The sequence below is a fragment of the Choloepus didactylus genome, chromosome 5 (assembly GCF_015220235.1).
Source record: "Choloepus didactylus isolate mChoDid1 chromosome 5, mChoDid1.pri, whole genome shotgun sequence".
Taxonomy (NCBI): domain Eukaryota; kingdom Metazoa; phylum Chordata; class Mammalia; order Pilosa; family Megalonychidae; genus Choloepus; species Choloepus didactylus.
Window position 1 is genome coordinate 52,329,552 of NC_051311.1, and position 21,940 is coordinate 52,351,491.

Consider the following 21,940-nt stretch of genomic DNA (forward strand, 5'->3'; position numbering starts at 1 on the left):
AGCCTCATATACTAAGAATGTAATTTTTTTTGATGATCAACTTGGCACTATCCATCAAGAGCCTTGAAAATATTTGTTCTCCTAACCTGATAATTTGCCTTCCAGAAATCTAGACTACTGAGATCTCAGAGGACACAAAGATTTACATACAGAGATGTCACAGCTTATTTTAATAGTGAGAAAATGTAAAACAACCTTAGCATTCAGCAATAGGGGAATGGTTAAATACAATTACAGTACCTCTTTCCACTAGAATTTTTACAGCTATTAAAAATATGTTTTTCCTTACAGACACAGAAAATAGGATATTGTTAATGGTATTTTCTCTGGGTTGTAGAATCATGGTTGGTTTTTATTTTGTTTTATTCTTTATTGGATTTTTCTAAAATTTCCACCGTGAACTTGTATTATTCTTAAAAAGAGAAAAAGCAAAAACTTAAAAAATTTCTCCTATAGTCTTTCTAGCACATTACTTTGTTGTGCTCCTAACATTTCTGTAAGTAGGGGAGCATGTTTTTGCATTTTGATTTGCAAGTTCTGATTTGAAGTTCAGGTTCCTGCCACCAGTGAGGGTAGACACAGTTGAAGAATGATGTAAATGTGGAGTGTCTTGGCTCAGACAAAATACTGGGATGGATTGAATTGTTTAATTGTGAGGGATCAGTGAGCTAGCTGTAGACTAGCTCCTCCCAGAAGCAAGCATCTCACAGAAGCAAGTATTTGGCTGAAACTAAAAATTTCTGTTCCTAAATTCAAATTCCTGTCAGCACAATGTCGTGGTCTTAAGACTATGATTTTTACCTTTGTTTTTCTGTTCCCATATAGATAATTGGTGTTAGGTTTTCCCTCCGTTCAGGCAGGTTCCATTACTAAGTCATCTTTTATTGCTTCAGGTTTTGCTCATCTCGTTCCTGTGGGGCGCCTACTTCTCCTTGCTGACCTCTTTCTCTCCCTCATACATCTGGTTTGTCTTCCTGCGGACCATGGTGGGCTGTGGTGTGTCTGGCCATGCACAAGGGTAAATCTTTTTATCTAGAGGCCCCCTGTATTAGTTAGGGTTCTCTAGGGAAACAATCAACAAGAGATATCTATAAATATAAGATTTATATAGAAGTGTCTTATGCAGCTGTGGTGATACACGAGCCCAAATTCCGTAGGGCAAGCAGCGAACTGGCAACTCCAATGAAGATGTCTGATGAACTCCTCAGCAAGTGAATTGGCAACGCCGATGAATGTGTTCGATGAGCTCCTCAGGAAACAAAATGGCAAGTTCGACGAGCTCCTTAGGAAACGCTTTGCTGGTCAGTCGAAGAAAAAGTGAAGGTCCTCTCTCTGTCTTGCTTAAAAGTCTTCAACTGATTGGATTAAATCCAGCTGATTCCATTCTCTCATTGTAGAAGACACACCCTTCGTTGACATCATTAAGTCACAGCGGCAGCCAATTGACTGATGATTTAGTAAACCAGCCTTCTGGTTTATCAAGCAGCCACAAACCTCCTCACAGCAATGGTTAGGCCAGTGCTTGCTTGACCAGATACCTGGGTACCATCACCTGGCCAAGTTGACACATGAACCTAACCATCACACCCCCTGAGGGAGAAATGTGTACAGACACAGATACTCACATATACACATACTCCAATACCATGGATAATAAGCTGCAACTTTATAGATTTTGCTTGTGCTAAGTGTTTTTTTGAGCTGTTTTAAGTGATGGCTGTTTATTCCACTAGGAGCTATTTCCTCACCAAAATGATGTTTGATGGTGAGACTGGCAGAGTGCTAGACTGAACATGTGTTAATTTTTTTTTGTTCCTAAAGCTAATCATGAATAAGGCTAAAGTGAATTTGCAAAGCAGAGTGAGATGTATGGGAATAGCTGTGAAGCCTCTTCTCTTTCTTCTTCCCTTGAATAAATGTGCATTTCATTGTATCCATGATTCTGGGAGCTTCTCTTAAATTAACAGGACCCCTCAGGGCGTTCTCTTATGGGTGCCTTGGAGCAAGTTATCCTTAGAATATATTAGGAGATATCAAGGCACCTAATTATTATCTTAATGTGTTAGGGGAAGAATTGTTTTTTCTTAAGGCATAAATTAAGCATCACTCTGAGCTTTGGGGCCTTAGAGGAATAGAATTTTAAAATATCCCTTTGGGAACAACCCAATGAGTATGTTTAAAAAAAAAAAAAACCTGGCTAATAACTGCAACAGAGAAGATCAATTAGAAAACTGTTGGGATGTGATTCCATTATTTCCTCTGTTCACAATGTTAAAAAATATTTAATTAGAAACCTGTGTTTCTATTGTCATCATTAGCTGAGGAAACTGTTTATCCTCTCTTGGGTGTATTTTAGTTTCTCAAGTATTTTTTAGAAAAAGGAATCAGGCTTGGCAAATGTTCTATAGGTTGACATCACTGTGGCAATGAAAGTATAAACAGAGGCACAATTGTTAAGTTTACTTTTTATTGTACTCTTATGTGGCTATTAGCTATAATGATTATATTTTGATGCATAATGAACTACATTTTTAAATTCTTTATCTCTAAGACAAGAGAAATGAGTATAAAACAAACCATTATTTTGTCTTATAAAAACAAAGTTCTTGTGTTTTTTTTTTTTTTTTTCCTCCCTTCCTGTTTAGGCTAATCATAAAGACTGAATTTTTGCCTACAAAATATCGAGGTTATATGCTACCCTTGTCTCAGGTAAGGTTAATAGGAATGAATTCTACTCTGTCTTCTGTTTCCTAAAGGATGGGTACATGGGTTTTCTTCTGGCCGGTCGATTGTTCTTTGATTAGCACACTGTCTCTTGTTCAATACCAACAAAGCAACACTGGGAATGCTTGAATGCAGGGACCAATGTCAAGATTTTCAGAGCTCAGGGCTTCTATCATCCAACAGTGGTATTTACAGTAATGACTTCCTCAGTGGCTGTTTTCCCTGGAGGTTAACCCAGTGAGGAAAGCCCAGGAATTCATCTAGGATAACCTTTCCCTGCCTGCTGAGTCTCAGTGGGTTCTCCTTCACTCTTTCCTTCAGAGCAACTTTGTTGAATTTGGTGATGAGTTGAGTGAGAGGGACAGCTGCCACCCCCTTTCCCTTCTTCTCTTCTGGGGATACTGAAATCTGCAAGTCCATAACTAGCCCACGTCTGAGAAAGCGCAGTTGCTTCCTCCCAGCTGAGCCATTTATCCAGGAGACAAGACCAGGATGCTCCCAAAACTTTCGCAGTCCTCAGATGGCCTGTCCCTAGAAGCTTTGCACCCAGAAGATACATCAGTTAGGTGCCCTTGCGTCATCTTTGGTGCCGTCATTATCCAAACCCTGACCTCTAAGAAGGCCCAGGAAAGAGGGGACCCTTCCCACTGATGCATTGTGTATTTGGAAATAAATAAAACAGTAGGAAAACACCTTTAAATTTATTAAAACTTTTTGATAAAATATAAGCAACATATCAGGAAAAAAATTTTAAAGAATCTAACAAACACTGAATGCTAACTCTTGACATTCCTCCCAGTTTTCTTCTGATCTTTGTTAAAGATGGATGAACACCTTAATACTTAGCATCTAGATTTTACACTTAACATTATTTAATGGGTATGGTCTGGCCAAGTTCATGTGTGGACATTTTCTCTTTTACCTGCCCTTCATACCTTGGTGTCCTTCTGATTGTGTCTTCTCCCTTCCAGTCTTTGTATTTACCTTGGACTCCCAGGGTCATCTCATCCACCACAATGGTTTTATTTATGATCCCTGAAATCTTTATCTGCAACTACCTCCTTGAACTGCAGAACCAGGTGACGAACTATCTAAGAGTCGTTTGAATGTCCTACAGGCTCCTCAAATGCAACATACTCAAAACTAATCTCATTGTCTTCCTCCTAAAACTCTTTATGTCTGTGTTTCTACTCCCAGTTAATAGCAAATATCATCCCCTCTGTCATCTGATCATCCACAAACTCAAGAGCCATCCTGGACCCCTCTCTTTACATCACCCCCTTTAACCAGTCACCAAGACCCGCTAATGTCTGCCCTAGTGATAGATCCCCTATGCACACGTCCATCAGCACACTCTGTCACCTTTACCTCCAAAATACGTGGCAATCCATTGATTCTTCTTTTGCTATTTCACTAAAATTCCATTCCAAGGCATGTCACCTGTTCCTGGTATACTGCAATGTCTTCTTCTGGTCTCCTTATTTGTTACCATCTCAGAAAGTTCATCCCTCATCACCCAAGTCACTCACCATGACATTACTCTGTTTTCTTCAGTCCTTATCGCTTTCTGAAATAATCTTGTTTGTTTACTTGCTTTTACCCTGGAATGGAAATTCATGACAGCAGGGATATTATCTGACTTATTCTTGACTATACCCTCGGATCTACAGCAATGCTTGTGCCATAATGAGGTTTATTGAATTGAATAAATTGCATGTAATTGCAATTTAACCATTCTTTACTGTTAATGACATTTGAGTTATTTATATTTTATGCTTTTAAAAAATCATTAGTAAAGGCATTGCTATGAATATCTTTGCACAAATAACTTTTTAGGTAGTATTTCTTTGGGTGTTTCTTAACAATGAAATTACCAAGAGAATGAATAGGAATGGTTGTATAGCTTTGGATGGTAATTGCACTTCATAGGATTAACACTCAATTAAGATTGTTTTAATTTAGAATGACACCACAATATATAAGCACATTATATTCCATATTCTTGGAAAAATTTGGATTTTACAACTTAAAAATGTGTGGCTAAAATAAAGATCAAACAAACAAACAAAAAAAGAAAAATGTGTTGCTAGTTTAAGCAATAAACCGATTAATGTTTCTTGGATATTACCTCTAACTTAATTTTCTAATGATCTTTATATCTGAATATTGTATGGCTACTGTAAGAGCTAATGTATTTGTAATTAAACTCTGAATACTTGTGTAAGGGTGACCCTATTGTAGCTTTGGTAATCTTTTTTTTCTGACCTTCAGCCAAGCCTTTCACTCTTTGTGGCCATATGAAATGCCATGTTCAAGTCTACACTAATTTGTCACAGTTCTCATATTGTACACCCCTCCCCAACCTTTGTGTCTTTAACCTTTGTTATTTGTGAATATTCTCTTAGCTCAACAATAAACAGCTCACCTACAAATATTGATAGCTACTCTGTGCTGGGTTCTCTGCTGGAGGCTGTGGCTTCAACTGCATGAGCCATTACAAAAGCTATGGTGTGCTGAGCTCTTACTAATTTCCTTCATTCTCCCACAGATCTGTAGGACTTTTTCCAGTTGCCTCTGCAACTGTGGAAATGTGCCACCAAGTGCCGACAGGTCATTTAGGGATTGAATAGGCTCCTTGGGAGGGAGGATAGTTATTTCATCCACTCAACCCCTGAACCCCCCAGCAGGCCTGATTCTGTCAACAATGTTACATTTATTGAATGATTCCCCTAAAGAGGGGTAAGATTGTGTCATGTGCAAGAATTCTGTTTCTCTTGGCTTTTGATATATATTTTTCTCTAAGTCTCTTAACTCAGTAACAAAAAGATTTAGAAAAAAAAAAAAGATTTTTTATCTTCAAATCTTAAGGCAACCAAAAACTTGCTTTTTTTTTTTTTATCATCATTTTATTGAGATATATTCACATACCACGCAGTCATACAAAACAAATTGTACTTTCGATTGTTTACAGTACCATTACATAGTTGTACATTCATCACCTAAATCAATCCCTGACACCTTCATTAGCACACACACAAAAATAACAAGAATAATAATTAGAGTGAAAAAGAGCAATTGAAGTAAAAAAGAACACTGGGTACCTTTGTCTGTTTGTTTCCTTCCCCTACTTTTCTTTTTTTTTTTTTTTTTTAATCATCATTTTATTGAGATATATTCACATACCACGCAGTCATACAAAACAAATTGTAGTTTCGATTGTTTACAGTACCATTACATAGTTGTACATTCATCACCTAAATCAATCCCTGACACCTTCATTAGCACACACACAAAAATAACAAGAATAATAATTAGAGTGAAAAAGAGCAATTGAAGTAAAAAAGAACACTGGGTACCTTTGTCTGTTTGTTTCCTTCCCCTACTTTTCTACACATCCATCCATAAACTAGACAAAGTGGTGTTTGGTCCTTATGGCTTTCCCAATCCCATTGTCACCCCTCATAAGCTACATTTTTATACAACGGTCTTCGAGATTCATGGGTTCTGGGTTGTAGTTTGATAGTTTCAGGTATCCACCACCAGCTACCCCAATTCTTTAGAACCTAAAAAGGGTTGTCTAAAGTGTGCGTAAGAGTGCCCACCAGAGTGATCTCTCGGCTCGTTTTGGAATCTCTCTGCCACTGAAGCTTATTTCATTTCCTTTCACATCCCCCTTTTGGTCAAGAAGATGTTCTCCATCCCACGATGCCGGGTCTACATTCCTCCCCGGGAGTCATATTCCACGTTGCCAGGGAGATTCACTTCCCTGGGTGTCTGATCCCACGTAGGGGGGAGGGCAGTGATTTCACCTTTCAAGTTGGCTTAGCCAGAGAGAGAGGGCCACATCTGAGCAACAAAGAGGCATTTGGGAGGAGACTCTTAGGCACAAATATAGGGAGGCCTAGCCTCTCCTTTGCAGCAACCGTCTTCCCAAGGGTAAAACTTATGGTAGAGGGCTCAACCCATCAAACCACCAGTCCCCTATGTCTGTGGTCATGTTAGCAACCATGGAGGTGGGGTAGGCGAATACCCCTGCATTCTCCACAGGCACCTCAAGGGGGCACTACATCTTTTTTTTTTTTCCTTGTTTTTCTTTTCTTTTTTTTTTTTTTTAACTTTCCCTTCTTTTTTAAATCAACTGTATGAAAAAAAAAAGTTAAAAAGAAAACAAACATACAATAAAAGAACATTTCAGAGAGACCATAACAAGGGGGTAAGAAAAAGACAACTAACCTAAGATAACTGCTTAACTTCCAACATGTTCCTACTTTACCCCAAGAAAGTTACATAATATAGCAACATTTCTGTGAACTTGTTCCTACTATATCCATCAGAAATTAACAGACCATAGTCATTTCTGGGCATCCCCAGAACGTTAAATAGCTTATCTGTTCTTCTTGGATTATTGTTCCCCCTTCCTTAATTGCTCTCTACTGCTAGTTCCCCTACATTCTACATTATAAACCATTTGTTTTACATTTTTCAAAGTTCACATTAGTGGTAGCACATAATATTTCTCTTTTTGTGCCTGGCTTATTTCGCTCAGCATTATGTCTTCAAGGTTCATCCATGTTGTCATATGTTTCACCAGATCGTTCCTTCTTACTGCCGCGTAGTATTCCATCGTGTGTATATACCACATTTTATTTATCCACTCATCTGTTGAAGGACATTTGGGTTGTTTCCATCTCTTGGCAATTGTGAATAATGCTGCTATGAACATTGGCGTGCAGATATCTGTTCGTGTCACTGCTTTCCGATCTTCCGGGTATATACCGAGAAGTGCAATTGCTGGATCGAATGGTAGCTCTATATCTAGTTTTCTAAGGAACTGCCAGACTGACTTCCAGAGTGGCTGAACCATTATACAGTCCCACCAACAATGAATAAGAGTTCCAATTTCTCCACATCCCCCCCAGCATTTGTAGTTTCCTGTTTGTTTAATGGCAGCCATTCTAACCGGTGTTAGATGCTGTCTCATTGTGGTCTTAATTTGCATCTCTCTAATAGCTAGTGAAGCTGAACATTTTTTCATGTGTTTCTTGGACATTTGTATTTCCTCTTCAGAGAACTGTCTTTTCATATCTTTTGCCCATTTTATAATTGGGCTGTCTGTACTATTGTCATTGAGTTGTAGGATTTCTTTGTATATGCAAGATATCAGTCTTTTGTCAGATACATGGTTTCCAAAAATTTTTTCCCATTGAGTTGGCTGCCTCTTTACCTTTTTGAGAAATTCCTTTGAGGTGCAGAAACTTCTAAGCTTGAGGAGTTCCCATTTATCTATTTTCTCTTTTGTTGCTTGTGCTTTGGGTGTAAAGTCTAGGAAGTGGCCGCCTAATACAAGGTCTTGAAGATGTTTTCCTACATTATCTTCTAGGAGTTTTATGGTACTTTCTTTTATATTGAGATCTTTGGTCCATTTTGAGTTAATTTTTGTGTAGGGGGTGAGGTAGGGGTCCTCTTTCATTCTTTTGGATATGGATATCCAACTCTCCCAGCCCCATTTGTTGAAAAGACCATTATGGCTCAGTTCAGTGATTTTGGGGGCCTTATCAAAGATCAGTCGGCCATAGATCTGAGGGTCTATCTCTGAATTCTCAATTCGATTCCATTGATCTATATGTCTATCTTTGTGCCAGTACCATGCTGTTTTGGCAACTGTGGCTTTATAATAAGCTTCAAGGTCAGGGAGTGTAAGTCCTCCCACTTCGTTTTTCTTTTTTAGAGTGTCTTTAGCAATTTGAGGCATCTTCCCTTTCCAAATAAATTTGATAACTAGCTTTTCCAAGTCTGCAAAGTAGGTTGTTGGAATTTTGATTGGGATTGCATTGAATCTGTAGATGAGTTTGGGTAGAATTGACATCTTAATGACATTTAGCCTTCCTATCCATGAACATGGAATATTTCTCCATCTTTTAAGGTCCCCTTCTATTTCTTTTAGTAGAGTTATGTAGTTTTCTTTGTATAGGTCTTTTACATCTTTGGTTAAGTTTATTCCTAGGTACTTGATTTTTTTAGTTGCTATTGAAAATGGTATCTTTTTCTTGAGTGTCTCTTCAGTTTGTTCATTTCTAGCATATAGAAACATGACTGACTTATGTGCATTAATCTTGTATCCTGCTACTTTGCTAAATTTGTTTATTAGCTCTAGTAGCTGTATCGTCGATTTCTCAGGGTTTTCTAGATATAAGATCATATCATCTGCAAACAATGACAGTTTTACTTCTTCTTTTCCAATTTGGATGCCTTTTATTTCTTTGTCTTGCCGGATTGCCCTGGCTAGCACTTCCAGCACAATGTTGAATAACAGTGGTGGCAGCGGGCATCCTTGTCTTGTTCCTGATCTTAGAGGGAAGGCTTTCAGTCTCTCACCATTGAGTACTATGCTGGCTGTGTGTTTTTCATATATGCTCTTTATCATGTTGAGGAAGTTTCCTTCAATTCCTACCTTTTGAAGTGTTTTTATCAAAAACGGATGTTGGATTTTGTCAAATGCTTTTTCAGCGTCTATTGAGATGATCAATTGATTTTTCCCTTTTGACTTGTTAATGTGTTGTAATACATTGATTGTTTTTCTTATGTTGAACCATCCTTGCATGCCTGGAATGAACCCTACTTGGTCATGGTGTATGATTTTTTTAATGTGTCTTTGGATTCGATTTGCAAGTATTTTGTTGAGGATTTTTGCATCTATATTCATTAGGGAGATTGGCCGGTAGTTTTCCTTTTTTGTAGCATCTTTGCCTGGTTTTGGTATTAGACTGATGTTAGCTTCATAAAATGAGTTAGGTAGTGTTCCATTTTTTTCAATGTTTTGAAAGAGTTTGAGTAAGATTGGTGTCAGTTCTTTCTGGAAAGTTTGGTAGAATTCCCCTGTGAAGCCATCTGGCCCTGGGCATTTATTTGTGGGAAGATTTTTGATGACTGATTGGATCTCCTTGCTTGTGATGGGTTGGTTGAGGTCTTCTATTTCTTCTCTGGTCAGTCTAGGTTGTTCATATGTTTCCAGGAAATTGTCCATTTCTTCTACATTATCCAGTTTGTTGCCATACAATTGTTCATAATATCCTCTTATAATTTTTTTAATTTCTTCAGGATCTGCAGTTATGTCACCTTTTTCATTCATTATTTTGTTTATATGGGTCTTCTCTCTTTTTGATTTTGTCAGTCTAGCTAGGGGCTTGTCAATCTTGTTGATCTTCTCAAAAAACCAACTTTTGGTGATATTTATCCTCTCTATTGTTTTTTTGTTCTCTACGTCATTTATTTCTGCTTTAATCCTTGTTATTTCTTTTCTTCTACTTGGTTTAGGATTGGTTTGCTGTTCATTTTCTAGCTTCTTCAGTTGATCCATTAGTTCTTTGATTTTGGCTCTTTCTTCCTTTTTAATATATGCGTTAGGTGCTATAAATTTCCCCCTTAGCACTGCTTTTGTTGCATCCCATAGGTTTTGGTATGTTGTGTTCTCATTTTCATTCGTCTCTATATATTTAGCAATTTCTCTTGCTATTTCTTCTTTAACCCACTGATTGTTTAGGAGTGTGTTGTTTAACCTACAGGTATTTGTGAATTTTCTAAGTCTCTGATGGTTATTGACTTCTAATTGTATTCCATTGTGGTCAGAGAATGTGCTTTGAATAATTTCAATCTTTTTAAATTTATTGAGGCTTGTTTTATGTCCCAGCATATGATCTATTCTGGAGAAAGTTCCATGAGCACTAGAAAAGTATGTGTATCCTGGTGATTTGGGATGTAATGTCCTGTATATGTCTGTTAAATCTAATTCATTTATCAGATTGTTTAGGTTTTCAATTTCCTTATTGGTCTTCTGTCTGGTTGATCTATCTATAGGAGAGAGTGATGTGTTGAAGTCTCCCACAATTATTGTGGAAACATCAGTTGCTTCCTTTAGTTTTGCCAGTGTTTCTCTCATGTATTTTGTGGCACCTTGATTGGGTGCATAGACATTTACGATTGTTATTTCTTCTTGTTGAATTGCCCCTTTTATTAGTATGTAGTGGCCTTCTTTGTCTCTCAAAACATCCCTGCATTTGAAGTCTATTTTATCTGAGATTAATATTGCTACACCTGCTTTCTTTTGGCTGTAGCTTGCATGAAATATTTTTTTCCATCCTTTCACTTTCAGTTTCTTTGTGTCCCTATGTCTAAGATGAGTCTCTTGTATGCAACATATTGATGGTTCATTTTTTTTGATCCATTCTGCGAATCTATATCTTTTAATTGGGGAGTTTAATCCATTTACATTCAACGTTATAACCGTGAAGGCATTTCTTGAATCAGCCATCTTATCCTTTGGTTTATGTTTGCCATATTTTTCCCCTCTCTCTATTAATATCCTTTATTGTACCCATACCGAATCTCTTTAGTACTGAACCTTTCTCCAAGTCTCTCTGTCCTGTCTTTGTTTCTCTGTCTGTAGGGCTCCCTTTAGTATCTCCAGTAGGGCAGGTCTCTTGTTAGCAAATTCTCTCAGCATTTGTTTGTCTGTGAAAAATTTAAGCTCTCCCTCAAATTTGAAGGAGAGCTTTGCTGGATAATGTATTCTTGGCTGGAAATTTTTCTCACTCAGAATTTTAAATATATCGTGCCACTGCCTTCTCGCCTCCATGGTGGCTGCTGAGTAGTCACTACTTAGTCTTATGCTGTTTCCTTTGTATGTGGTGAATTGCTTTTCTCTTGCTGCTTTCAGAACTTGCTCCTTCTCTTCTGTGTTTGACAGTGTGATCAGTATATGTCTCGGAGTGGGTTTATTTGGATTTATTCTATTTGGAGTTCGCTGAGCATTTATGATTTGTGTATTTATGTTGTTTAGAAGATTTGGGAAGTTTTCCCCAACAATTTCTTTGAATACTCTTCCTAGACCTTTACCCTTTTCTTCCCCTTCTGGGACACCAATGAGTCTTATATTCGGACGTTTCATATTATCTATCATATCCCTGAGGTCCATTTCGATTTTTTCAATTTTTTTCCCCATTCTTTCTTTTATGCTTTCATTTTCCATTCTGTCATCTTCCAGGTCACTGATTCGTTGTTCAACTTCCTCTAGTCTTGTACTATGAGTGTCCAGAATGTTTTTAATTTGGTCAACAGTTTCTTTAATTTCCATAAGATCATCCATTTTTTTATTTAGTCTTGCAATGTCTTCTTTATGCTCTTCTAGAGTCTTCTTGATTTCCTTCATATCCCGTACTATGGTCTCATTGTTCATCTTTAGTTCTTTGAGTAGCTGCTCTAGGTGCTGTGTCTCTTCTGGTCTTTTGATTTGGGTGCTTGGGCTTGGGTTATCCATATCGTCTGGTTTTTTCATATGCTTTATAATTTTCTGTTGTTTTTGGCCTCGTGGCATTTGCTGAACTTGATAGGATTCTTTTAGGGTTTGTAGACCTATTGAAGTCCTTATCTCTAATTTATCAGATCTACAGCTTCGTGGAGTACACTTTCTCTAACTAACCAGCAGGTGGCGTCCACGAGCCACCTGTTCTCCACAAGCCAGTTCTCCCCTGCTTAGCCCTTTTGGTGAGTGGGGGAGTGAGTCTTGTGGGGTCCAATTGGTGTACCAAGCTTGCGTGTGTAGTTGGTGTTGCCTGCCCTGTGTATGGGGCATGTTTCTGGGCAGTCAGGGAGGGGGGGTTGCCCTAACAATCAAATCTCCCTGGTGATCCTAGAGTTTTAAAGCTGCTGCAATAGTCTAATCCTTCAGTTCAGTCCTGCCACAGTTTGTCTCTGCCACTGACCCACAAGTCCTTGGTATTGGCGTATGGCTCCTGAGACTTGCAAGTGGGCCCCTCTTCCAGGCCGTGCACCCCGGGTCCTCTGTTGAGGGATGACTGTGCTATGTCACAGGTGAGTGCCGTCCCCTCAGGGCAGTTCTGGGCTGCTGGGCTGTGTAGGGAGTCTCCCAGTCTGCTCAAATGATGGCTGAATGGGGCTTTGTTAATTCACACTGCTCCACCTTCCCAACTCTGGGACAATCAGCTGAGGTTGCAGGGAAGGCTAATGTCTAGGCCCAGTTTTGTGGTGTGTGCCTGTTATTTGAAGCCCTTCCGTCACACTGGGTTGTCTGGGGCAGCTCTGGGCTATGGGGCTGGCGATGGGCAGGAGTGTTTCCTGTCCACCAGGATGGTGGCTGTGAGCGGACACCCCCCTTTTCTTGGGAAGTTGTGGTGTTTAGTGAATTTTCTCAGCCACTGGATTATTGCCTTTTGTCTCAGAGCTCTCTTAGTTCTGCTCTTGACTTGACATGCCCAAATTGAAAGTCTTTGAAGCTTTCTGTATTGGGCTTCTTAGAGTAATTGTTTTAGAAAAAGAAAAAAGGATTAAAAAAAAAAAAAAAAAAAGGGTCCTCCTCAGAGATCTAATGGGTTATTGAAATGCTAAGAGACAAAGCAACCAGGGCCATTAAGGAAAGGTCCACAGGGAGAGAGATCGGCTTTTCTTCGGGATTTGCATATGCGCCTCAAGGCCTGAGCTCCGCCCTTCCCCTTTCTGTGTTCACCAGAACTCTAAAAATCCTCTACTTTTATTTTGGAGTTTTTCGTGTTGTTTTTTTTTTTTTCTATGCCTGTCTCCTCTCTGCTGGGCTGGCTGCTCACAGATTCTCTGGTGTCTGGTCTCTGTCTATCTATGGTTGGAGTCTGGATCAGTAGAATTAGTTTCCGATAAGAGCAGCCACTGCAGTTCTCCCTTCTCCTTCCCGGAGCTGACAGCCCCTCCTCCCACGGGACTGAGCCTGGCAGGGAGGGGCGTGGGTCCCCTGGCCGCAAAAACTTACAGATTTCGCCGATCTCAGCAGTTCGACATTTTCATGAGTGTTGTATGAAGTATGCCCAAAGACAGATTGCTCTGTGGTGTCCAGTCCACGCAGTTCCTGGCTTTCTACCTACTTTCCTGGAGGAGTAACTAAAACATACAGCTCACCAGTCTTCCATCTTGCCCCGCCTCCTGCTATTTCTTCTTTAACCCACTGATTGTTTAGGAGTGTGTTGTTTAACCTCCAGGTATTTGTGAATTTTCTAAGTCTCTGATGGTTATTGACTTCTAATTGTATTCCATTGTGGTCAGAGAATGTGCTTTGAATAATTTCAATCTTTTTGAATTTATTGAGGCTTGTTTTATGTCCCAGCATATGATCTATTCTGGAGAAAGTTCCATGAGCACTAGAAAAGTATGTGTATCCTGGTGATTTGGGATGTAATGTCCTGTATATGTCTGTTAAATCTAATTCATTTATCAGATTGTTTAGGTTTTCAGTTTCCTTATTGGTCTTCTGTCTGGTTGATCTATCTATAGGAGAGAGTGATGTGTTGAAGTCTCCCACAATTATTGTGGAAACATCAATTGCTTCCTTTAGTTTTGCCAGTGTTTCTCTCATGTATTTTGTGGCACCTTGATTGGGTGCATAGACATTTACGATTGTTATTTCTTCTTGCTGAATTGCCCCTTTTATTAGTATGTAGTGGCCTTCTTTGTCTCTCAAAACATCCCTGCATTTGAAGTCTATTTTATCTGACATTAATATTGCTACACCTGCTTTCTTTTGGCTGTGGCTTGCATGAAATATTTTTTTCCATCCTTTCACTTTCAGTTTCTTTGTGTCCCTGTGTCTAAGATGAGTCTCTTGTATGCAACATATTGATGGTTCATTTTTTTTGATCCATTCTGCGAATCTATATCTTTTAATTGGGGAGTTTAATCCATTTACATTCAACGTTAAAACCGTGAAGGCATTTCTTGAATCGGCCATCTTATCCTTTGGTTTATGTTTGCCATATTTTTCCCTCTCTCTATTAATATCCTTTATTGTACCCATACCAAATCTCTTTAGTATTGAACCTTTCTCCAAGTCTCTCTGTCCTGTCTTTGTTTCTCTGTCTGTAGGGCTCCATTGAGTATCTCCAGTAGGGCAAGTCTCTTGTTAGCAAATTCTCTCAGCATTTGTTTGTCTGTGAAAAATTTAAGCTCTCCCTCAAATTTGAAGGAGAGCTTTGCTGGATAAAGTATTCTTGGCTGGAAATTTTTCTCACTCAGAATTTTAAATATATCGTGCCACTGCCTTCTCGCCTCCATGGTGGCTGCTGAGTAGTCACTACTTAGTCTTATGCTGTTTCCTTTGTATGTGGTGAATTGCTTTTCTCTTGCTGCTTTCAGAACTAGGTCCTTCTCTTCTGTGTTTGACAGTGTGATCAGTATATGTCTCGGAGTGGGTTTATTTGGATTTATTCTATTTGGAGTTCGCTGAGCATTTATGATTTGTGTATTTATGTTGTTTTGAAGATTTGGGAAGTTTTCCCCAACAATTTCTTTGAATACTCTTCCTAGACCTTTACCCTTTTCTTCCCCTTCTGGGACACCAATGAGTCTTATATTTGGACGTTTCATATTATCTATCATATCCCTGAGATCTATTTCGATTTTTTCAATTTTTTTCCCCATTGTTTCTTTTATGCTTTCATTTTCCATTCTGTCATCTTCCAGGTCACTGATTCGTTGTTCAACTTCCTCTAGTCTTGTACTATGAGTGTCCAGAATGTTTTTAATTTGGTCAACAGTTTCTTTAATTTCCATAAGATCATCCATTTTTTTATTTAGTCTTGCAATGTCTTCTTTATGCTCTTCTAGAGTCTTCTTGATTTCCTTCATATCCCGTACTATGGTCTCATTGTTCATCTTTAGTTCTTTGAGTAGCTGCTCTAGGTGCTGTGTCTCTTCTGGTCTTTTGATTTGGGTGCTTGGGCTTGGGTTATCCATATCATCTGGTTTTTTCATATGCTTTATAATTTTCTGTTGTTTTTGGCCTCGTGGCATTTGCTGAACTTGATAGGGTTCTTTTAGGGTTTGTAGACCTATTGAAGTCCTTATCTCTAATTTATCAGATCTACAGCTTCGTGGAGTACACTTTCTCTAACTAACCAGCAGGTGGCGTCCACGAGCCACCTGTTCTCCACAAGCCAGCTCTCCCCTGCTTAGCCTTTTTTTTGGTGAGTGGGGGAGTGAGTCTTGTGGGGCCCAATTGGTGTACCAAGCTTGCGTGTGTAGTTGGTGTTGCCTGCCCTGTATGTGGGGCGTGTTTCTGGGCAGTCGGGGAGGGGGGGTGGACCTAACAATCAAATCTCCCTGATGATCTTAGAGTTTTAAAGCTGCTGCAATAGTCTAATCCTTCAGTTCAGTCCTGCCACAGTTTGTCTCTGCCACTGACCCACAAGTCTTTGGTATTGGCATATGGCTCCTGAGACTTGCAAGTGGGCCCCTCTTCCAGGCCGTCCACCCCGGGTCCTCTGTTGAGGGATGACTGTGCTATGTCACAGGTGAGTGCCGTCCCCCCAGGGCAGTTCTGGGCTGCTGGGCTGTGTAGGGAGTCTCCCAGTCTGCTCAAATGATGGCTGAATGGGGCTTTGTTAATTCACACTGCTCCACCTTCCCAGCTCTGGGACAATCAGCTGAGGTTGCAGGGAAGGCTAATGTCCATGCCCAGTTTTGTGGTGTGTGCCTGTTATTTGAAGCACTTCCGTCACACTGGGTTGTCTGGGGCAGCTCTGGGCTATGGGGCTGGCGATGGGCAGGAGTGTTTCCTGTCCACCAGGATGGTGGCTGTGAGCGGACACCCCCCTTTTCTTGGGAAGTTGTGGTGTTTAGTGAATTTTCTCAGCCACTGGATTATTGCCTTTTGTCTCAGAGCTCTCTTAGTTCTGCTCTTGACTTGATGTGCCCAAATTGCAATTCTTTGAAGCTTTCTGTATTGGGCTTCTTAGAGTAATTGTTTTAGAAAAAGAAAAAAGGTTTAAAAAAAAAAAAAAAAAAAAAAGGGCCCTCCTCAGAGATCTAATGGGTTATTGAAATGCTAATAGACAAAGCAACCAGGGCCATTAAGGAAAGGTCCACAGGGCAGAGAGATCAGCTTTTCTTCGGGATTTGCATATGCGCCTCAAGGCCTGAGCTCCGCCCTTCCCCTTTCTGTGTTCACCAGAACTCCAAAAATCCTCTGCTTTTATTTTGGAGTTTTTCGTGTTATTTTTTTTTTTTTTCTATGCCTGTCTCCTCTCTGCTGGGCTGGCAGCTCTCAGATTCTCTGGTGTCTGGTCTCAGTCTATCTATGGTTGGAGTTTGAATCAGTAGAATGGGTTTCCGAGAAGGGCTACCACTGCAGTTCTCCCTTCTCCTTCCCGGAGCTGGCAGCCCCTCCTCCCACGGGACTGAGCCTGGCAGGGAGGGGCGCGGGTCCCCTGGCCGCAAAAACTTACAGATTTCGCTGATCTCAGCAGTTCGACATTTTCATGAGTGTTGTATGAAGTATGCCCAAAGACAGATTGCTCTGTGGTGTCCAGTCCACGCAGTTCCTGGCTTTTTACCTACTTTCCTGGAGGAGTAACTAAAACTTACAGCTCACCAGTCTGCCATCTTGCCCCGCCCAAAACTTGCTTTTTAATAGTTTCCAAGATCATGTTTGGTCTTTGAATTAAAAAAACCTGAGAAGTAGGTGTCTGAGAAGTTTTCTTTAAGAATTTTTGTTGAGGAAGGGACTCAAAACTCATAAACTGAAAATTTTCTCCAGAAATGCTTTCTTTCCTTGTTTCTTTTGGCCCCTACATTGGAGTCTTTTTCTCTCTTGAATTGTATCTTGTTCCTGTTTGCTAATGCTGCTGTTTTGCAAAACCCCAGAAATGGATTGGCTTTTTATAAAGGGGGTTTATTTGGTTACAAAGTTACAGTTTGAAGGCCATAAAGTGTCCAAGGTAAGGCAGCAGCAATAGGATACCTTCACTAGAGAAAGGCCATTGACATCTGGAAAACCTCTGTTAGCTGGGAAGTCTCGTGACGGGTGTCTGTTTTCTCCCAGGTTCTGTTTCAAAAAGGCTTTCTCCAAAGCATTAGTTTTCAACGCCCATCTTCAAAATGTCTCTATAAGCTGCAGCTCCTCTTTAAAATGTCACTCTCAGTTCCTCTTTCTGTTTGTTAGCTCTTTTATATGGCTCCAGTGATTTAATTAAGAACTGCCTGAATGGGTGGGGTAACACCTCCATGGAAACCATCCAATCAAAAGTCCTGCCCACAGTTGATTGAGTCACATCTCCATGGAAACACTCATTCAATAGGTTCCAACCTAATCAATGCCAATATGTCTGCCCCTACAGGATTACTTCAAAGAACATGGCTTTTTGGGGACATAATACATCCAAACTAGCACATATCTCTTGGAAGAACTTCCTGGGTCCTCCAGGATCCCTTTCTACCTGTCATCAGGGTGGTTTGCGCTGGCTTTGGTTTGGCTGCACTGGTGCAACCTCACCATCTGGGGTCTTTGTGATGTCACAAGAGAGACTTTTAACAATGTAAAAATTAAGCTCTCACAGTTTTAATGAATGATTCATGATTCAGACAGCATCTCATCCATAAAGTAGACGGGAGCTCTGCTGAGGGAGTGGAAAGGGGAATTTTATATAGGCAAACGCAGAACAAGTGAGGAAATGTTCTGATTGGGTGATGCTAAGTTTTCATTCTACTTAGGAGGGAGAGCAGATATACTTTGGTTAGTATGGTGTGTCCAATCTGATAAACTATCTCTCCTGGACCCAAACTGACTTATCACCAGCTTATCTGCAGTTCTGTAGGGTGCATCCCATTGTTTCATTTCCTTGGAAAGCCCCTGCAGGTCAAGTGTTTTCGTCTTCTGGAAAGTCCTTTTTCAGGAAGGAGTTCCTCCCAGGGATGCCCATCGCAGGTGGCCGTTTTCTTGTACGTAATAGCGGTAACAGCTCAGCCCTCTGGAGACATGAGCACATTTAGCTCTGTTGGTGTTTAACATGTTCCCTTTTCGTGGTGAAGATTTCTTCTCCTGGCTCCTTTCAAGTCATTAGTGGCAGCTAATTAGTAAGATGTGACACAAACATCTGCCCAGGGAGGCCTTGGCTGGGAACCTATACTTTGGAAGCCTTTGCTTTTCCTCTCTTGCCTTGCTCCGTTCTCCCATTTTCTGGTTAGGTCAAGGGAGTTTCTACATTATTCCAGAAATAGCATATCTAGGTCCTAGGGACCAACTGTAGAAATCATAGATATTTAGAACTTATAAAGTAGCTCCAGGCCATCTACCCCAAGATGAAGAATCCGAGGCCCAGAAGTGTTGAGGGACGTGCTCACCGCCAGTTAAGGCAAGGGTAGAAATAGAATCCAGGTTCTGATTCCCAAACTAATAACCTTCATACTGTGCCTCACTGTGACAAATTAAAGCTTTCTTGGTACGTTGGACCATTTATCAAATGGCCGTCAAGGATGATTCTTTTCCTTCTTCCCTAAGTTGGGTGGAGCTCACCAATTATTGGGCCTGTTTGGATGTCCAATATATACGCAGATGAGCGTGTCATGTGAGCATGTGGCTGTAGAACTGTTGACTGTACAGTTTCAGTAACAACAGCTTTTATTTCCCCCTCCTAGATATTTTTTTCACAATTAACTTGCTTTCTGCTAGGTGGTGCCAGTTCCTTCCATGTGATAATAGTGCATTTTCAGTTTTCTGATTTTAGATTACTAGTGTGAATTTTCTGTTTAAAAATAACTGATAAAGAAACCATGGCAAAATTTTACTCTATGTAAACTCTTAGAGGGATCACAATGAAAGAAATTGACATGGTTTTAATTAATGCTGTCAATATTAGGATTATCCACATATCCCGAACAAATCATAACCTATAATGATACTGTTCATTTCTAGCTTGTGATTCTCCATGAAGTCAAGGGGCAGGATGGTGTGGCACAGTCACTGGGGTTCAAGAGTCTGGATTCACACGACAAACTTGCCACTTTCTAGTGCTGGGCACTGGGCAAGTTATTTAACCTCTCAAAACTTCAGTCTCTTCATTGTAAAAAGGAGACAGTAATGTCCAACTAGCAAGGTAGAGAGTTTCCATTTTATTCAATTTTGTGTAGCTTCCTCTGGGAGATTTGCTCATAAACATCAAGACTTTTGTATCAAAGTCCTAATAGGAATTTTTTGTTTTTTGTTTTTTTTGGGGGATACATATTCTTATTGTGGTAAGATATATATAACAAAAAATTTGCCATTTTTATCATTTTTAAGTTTACAATTCAGTGGCATCAATTACTTTTACAATGTTGCTACCAATACCATCTTCCAAAACTAAGACATTTTCATCACCCAAATAGAAACTCTGTGCCCTTTAAGCAATAATTCCCTATTGCTTCTCCCCCCAGCCCTTGGTAACTTCTAATCTCCTTTCTGTCTCTATGAATTTGCTTATTTTAGCTATTTACTGTAAGTGAAATCATACAGTATTTGTTCTTTTGGGCTTGGCTTATTTCATTTAGCATGATGTTTTCAAGGTACATGCTATAGCATGTGTCAGTGCTTTTTTTTTTTTTTATTGTGGAATGGAACATATTTACATAGAAGTGGTAACTTTCCAAGTGCAATTTAACAAGTAGTTAGCAAATTTAAAAGAATGTTATGGGTTAAGTTCCCCAGTTTCAGTTATTTCCTTATTGTGAAATATAACATAGATGTAAAATGTGATAATGTTATGAGTTACAGTACCATAGTTTCAGTTATTTTCTTATTGTGAAATATAATATATATACAAAAAGGTGAGAACTTCCAAATTACAATTTAACAAGTAGCTATAAAACAAATTTCAAAGAATGTTATGGGTTACAGTTCTACCATTTCAGTTCTTTCCTTCTAGCTATTCTAATACCCTAGCAACTAAAAAAAAAGAAAATTATATAGAGATTCAGTATTCATAATCCTTTGTTAAATTGTTTCTTGTCTGTTTCTACCCTTTCCTCTAGTTTAGTCACTTTCCCGATCTTCAGGGATGTCTAGGCAGTGACCACCCTAACTTGTTTGTGTTGAAAAGCAGTGTCAACATTGGAAAAGGGGACGCAACTGGTTGATGTTCTTAAGAGGCTGTTACCTCTGGTTTTGGGGGCTTAACTGGCATAAGAGTTCTCTGGAGGATTTAAGTTTCTGAAGAATAAACTTAGTGAGTGAAACTTTTATAGAGTCTCAGATAGGGATCCGGGTATTCTTTAAGGTTTTCGGGACTCCTGTTGACTTGGGCTTACCATACTGTGACCATTTGGCATATCTAGCTGAAGCTTGCATAGGAGTAACCTCCAGGGCAACCTCTTTACTCTCTAATAGGAATTTTTAAAAAGAAGTTCAGGAACGTGCCCATCTTGGACTAGAGTTGGGAGAACTATGTTTTGAAAGACTATGATCTTGATAATATATTGTTATTAACAAGATTTAAGCAAGGTCTTTAAAATAGATTTCAGTCTCCTTTATGAAGAAGTGTGTATTCAGAGGTATTTTAATTCTAGAGTTGATTACTTCCTTAGTGGTAGTGAAAGCTTAATGACAGTGGTCATCTTCTTACTTAGGTGGCCAAAGGTGTAACTTTTTCTTTTCTTTTTCTTTAAAAAATTTTTTTAAAAATAATTTATTATAGAAGTTTTAGGCTTACAGAAAAATTGTGCAGAAAATTCAGAGTTCCCATATACCCTCCCCTTATTATTAACACTTTGCATTAGTGTTTGGTTCCTTGGTTACACTTGATAAAAGAATATTATTATAATTTTGATAGTTAGTATTAGGGTTCACTATGTTCTATATTCCTACGGTTTTCTCAAAATTTTATTCTAGTATCATATACACAACCTAAAATTTCCCCTTTAGCCACATCTTTATATATAATTCAGTGGTGCTAATTATATTCACAATGTTGTGGTGCCATCATCACTATTACCAAAACTTTCCCATCACCCCAAAGAGAAATTCTGTACTGATTAAGCATTAACTCACCGTTCCCTATCCCCACCCAGCCCCTGATAAACTATTCTGGTTTCTGACACTGAATTTACATATTCAAATTACATCATTTAAGTGAGATCATACAATATTTGTCATTTTGCATCTGGCTTATTTCACTCAACATGTCATCTTCAGAGTTCATCCATATTTATTGGTGCATGTATCAGGACTTCATTCCTTTTCTTTTTTTAAAGTTGTTTATTTATTATGACAGTTTTTGACAATGACATTCAAGGGACTGGTAACAGAATCAATCTATTACAGCAGTCCAATTTATGGAAATCAAGCATCTTGGGGAAGGAGTGTCTTTTTCTAATTTGCACAAAGATACCTTATGGACTAGGGACAGGGGTGGCTTTTGCATGGCTCTAG

The 21,940-nt window shown here is 39.3% G+C and overlaps 1 protein-coding gene across 4 annotated transcripts in view; it reads left to right on the top strand.

Moving 5' to 3' along the window:
- The window catches only part of SVOPL (SVOP like), a 106,759-nt gene that overhangs the window by 25,175 nt on the left and 59,644 nt on the right, over positions 1-21,940 (top strand). For 3 of the 4 annotated variants that reach the window (XM_037836073.1, XM_037836072.1, XM_037836075.1), the window contains 2 exons: positions 894-1,018; positions 2,646-2,709. The exons of the other annotated variant lie outside the window; for it this stretch is intronic. In XM_037836073.1, coding sequence (XP_037692001.1) covers positions 894-1,018; positions 2,646-2,709 — 189 coding nt within the window. The remainder of the gene's footprint in view (positions 1-893; positions 1,019-2,645; positions 2,710-21,940) is intronic. 4 annotated transcript variants of the gene reach the window in all.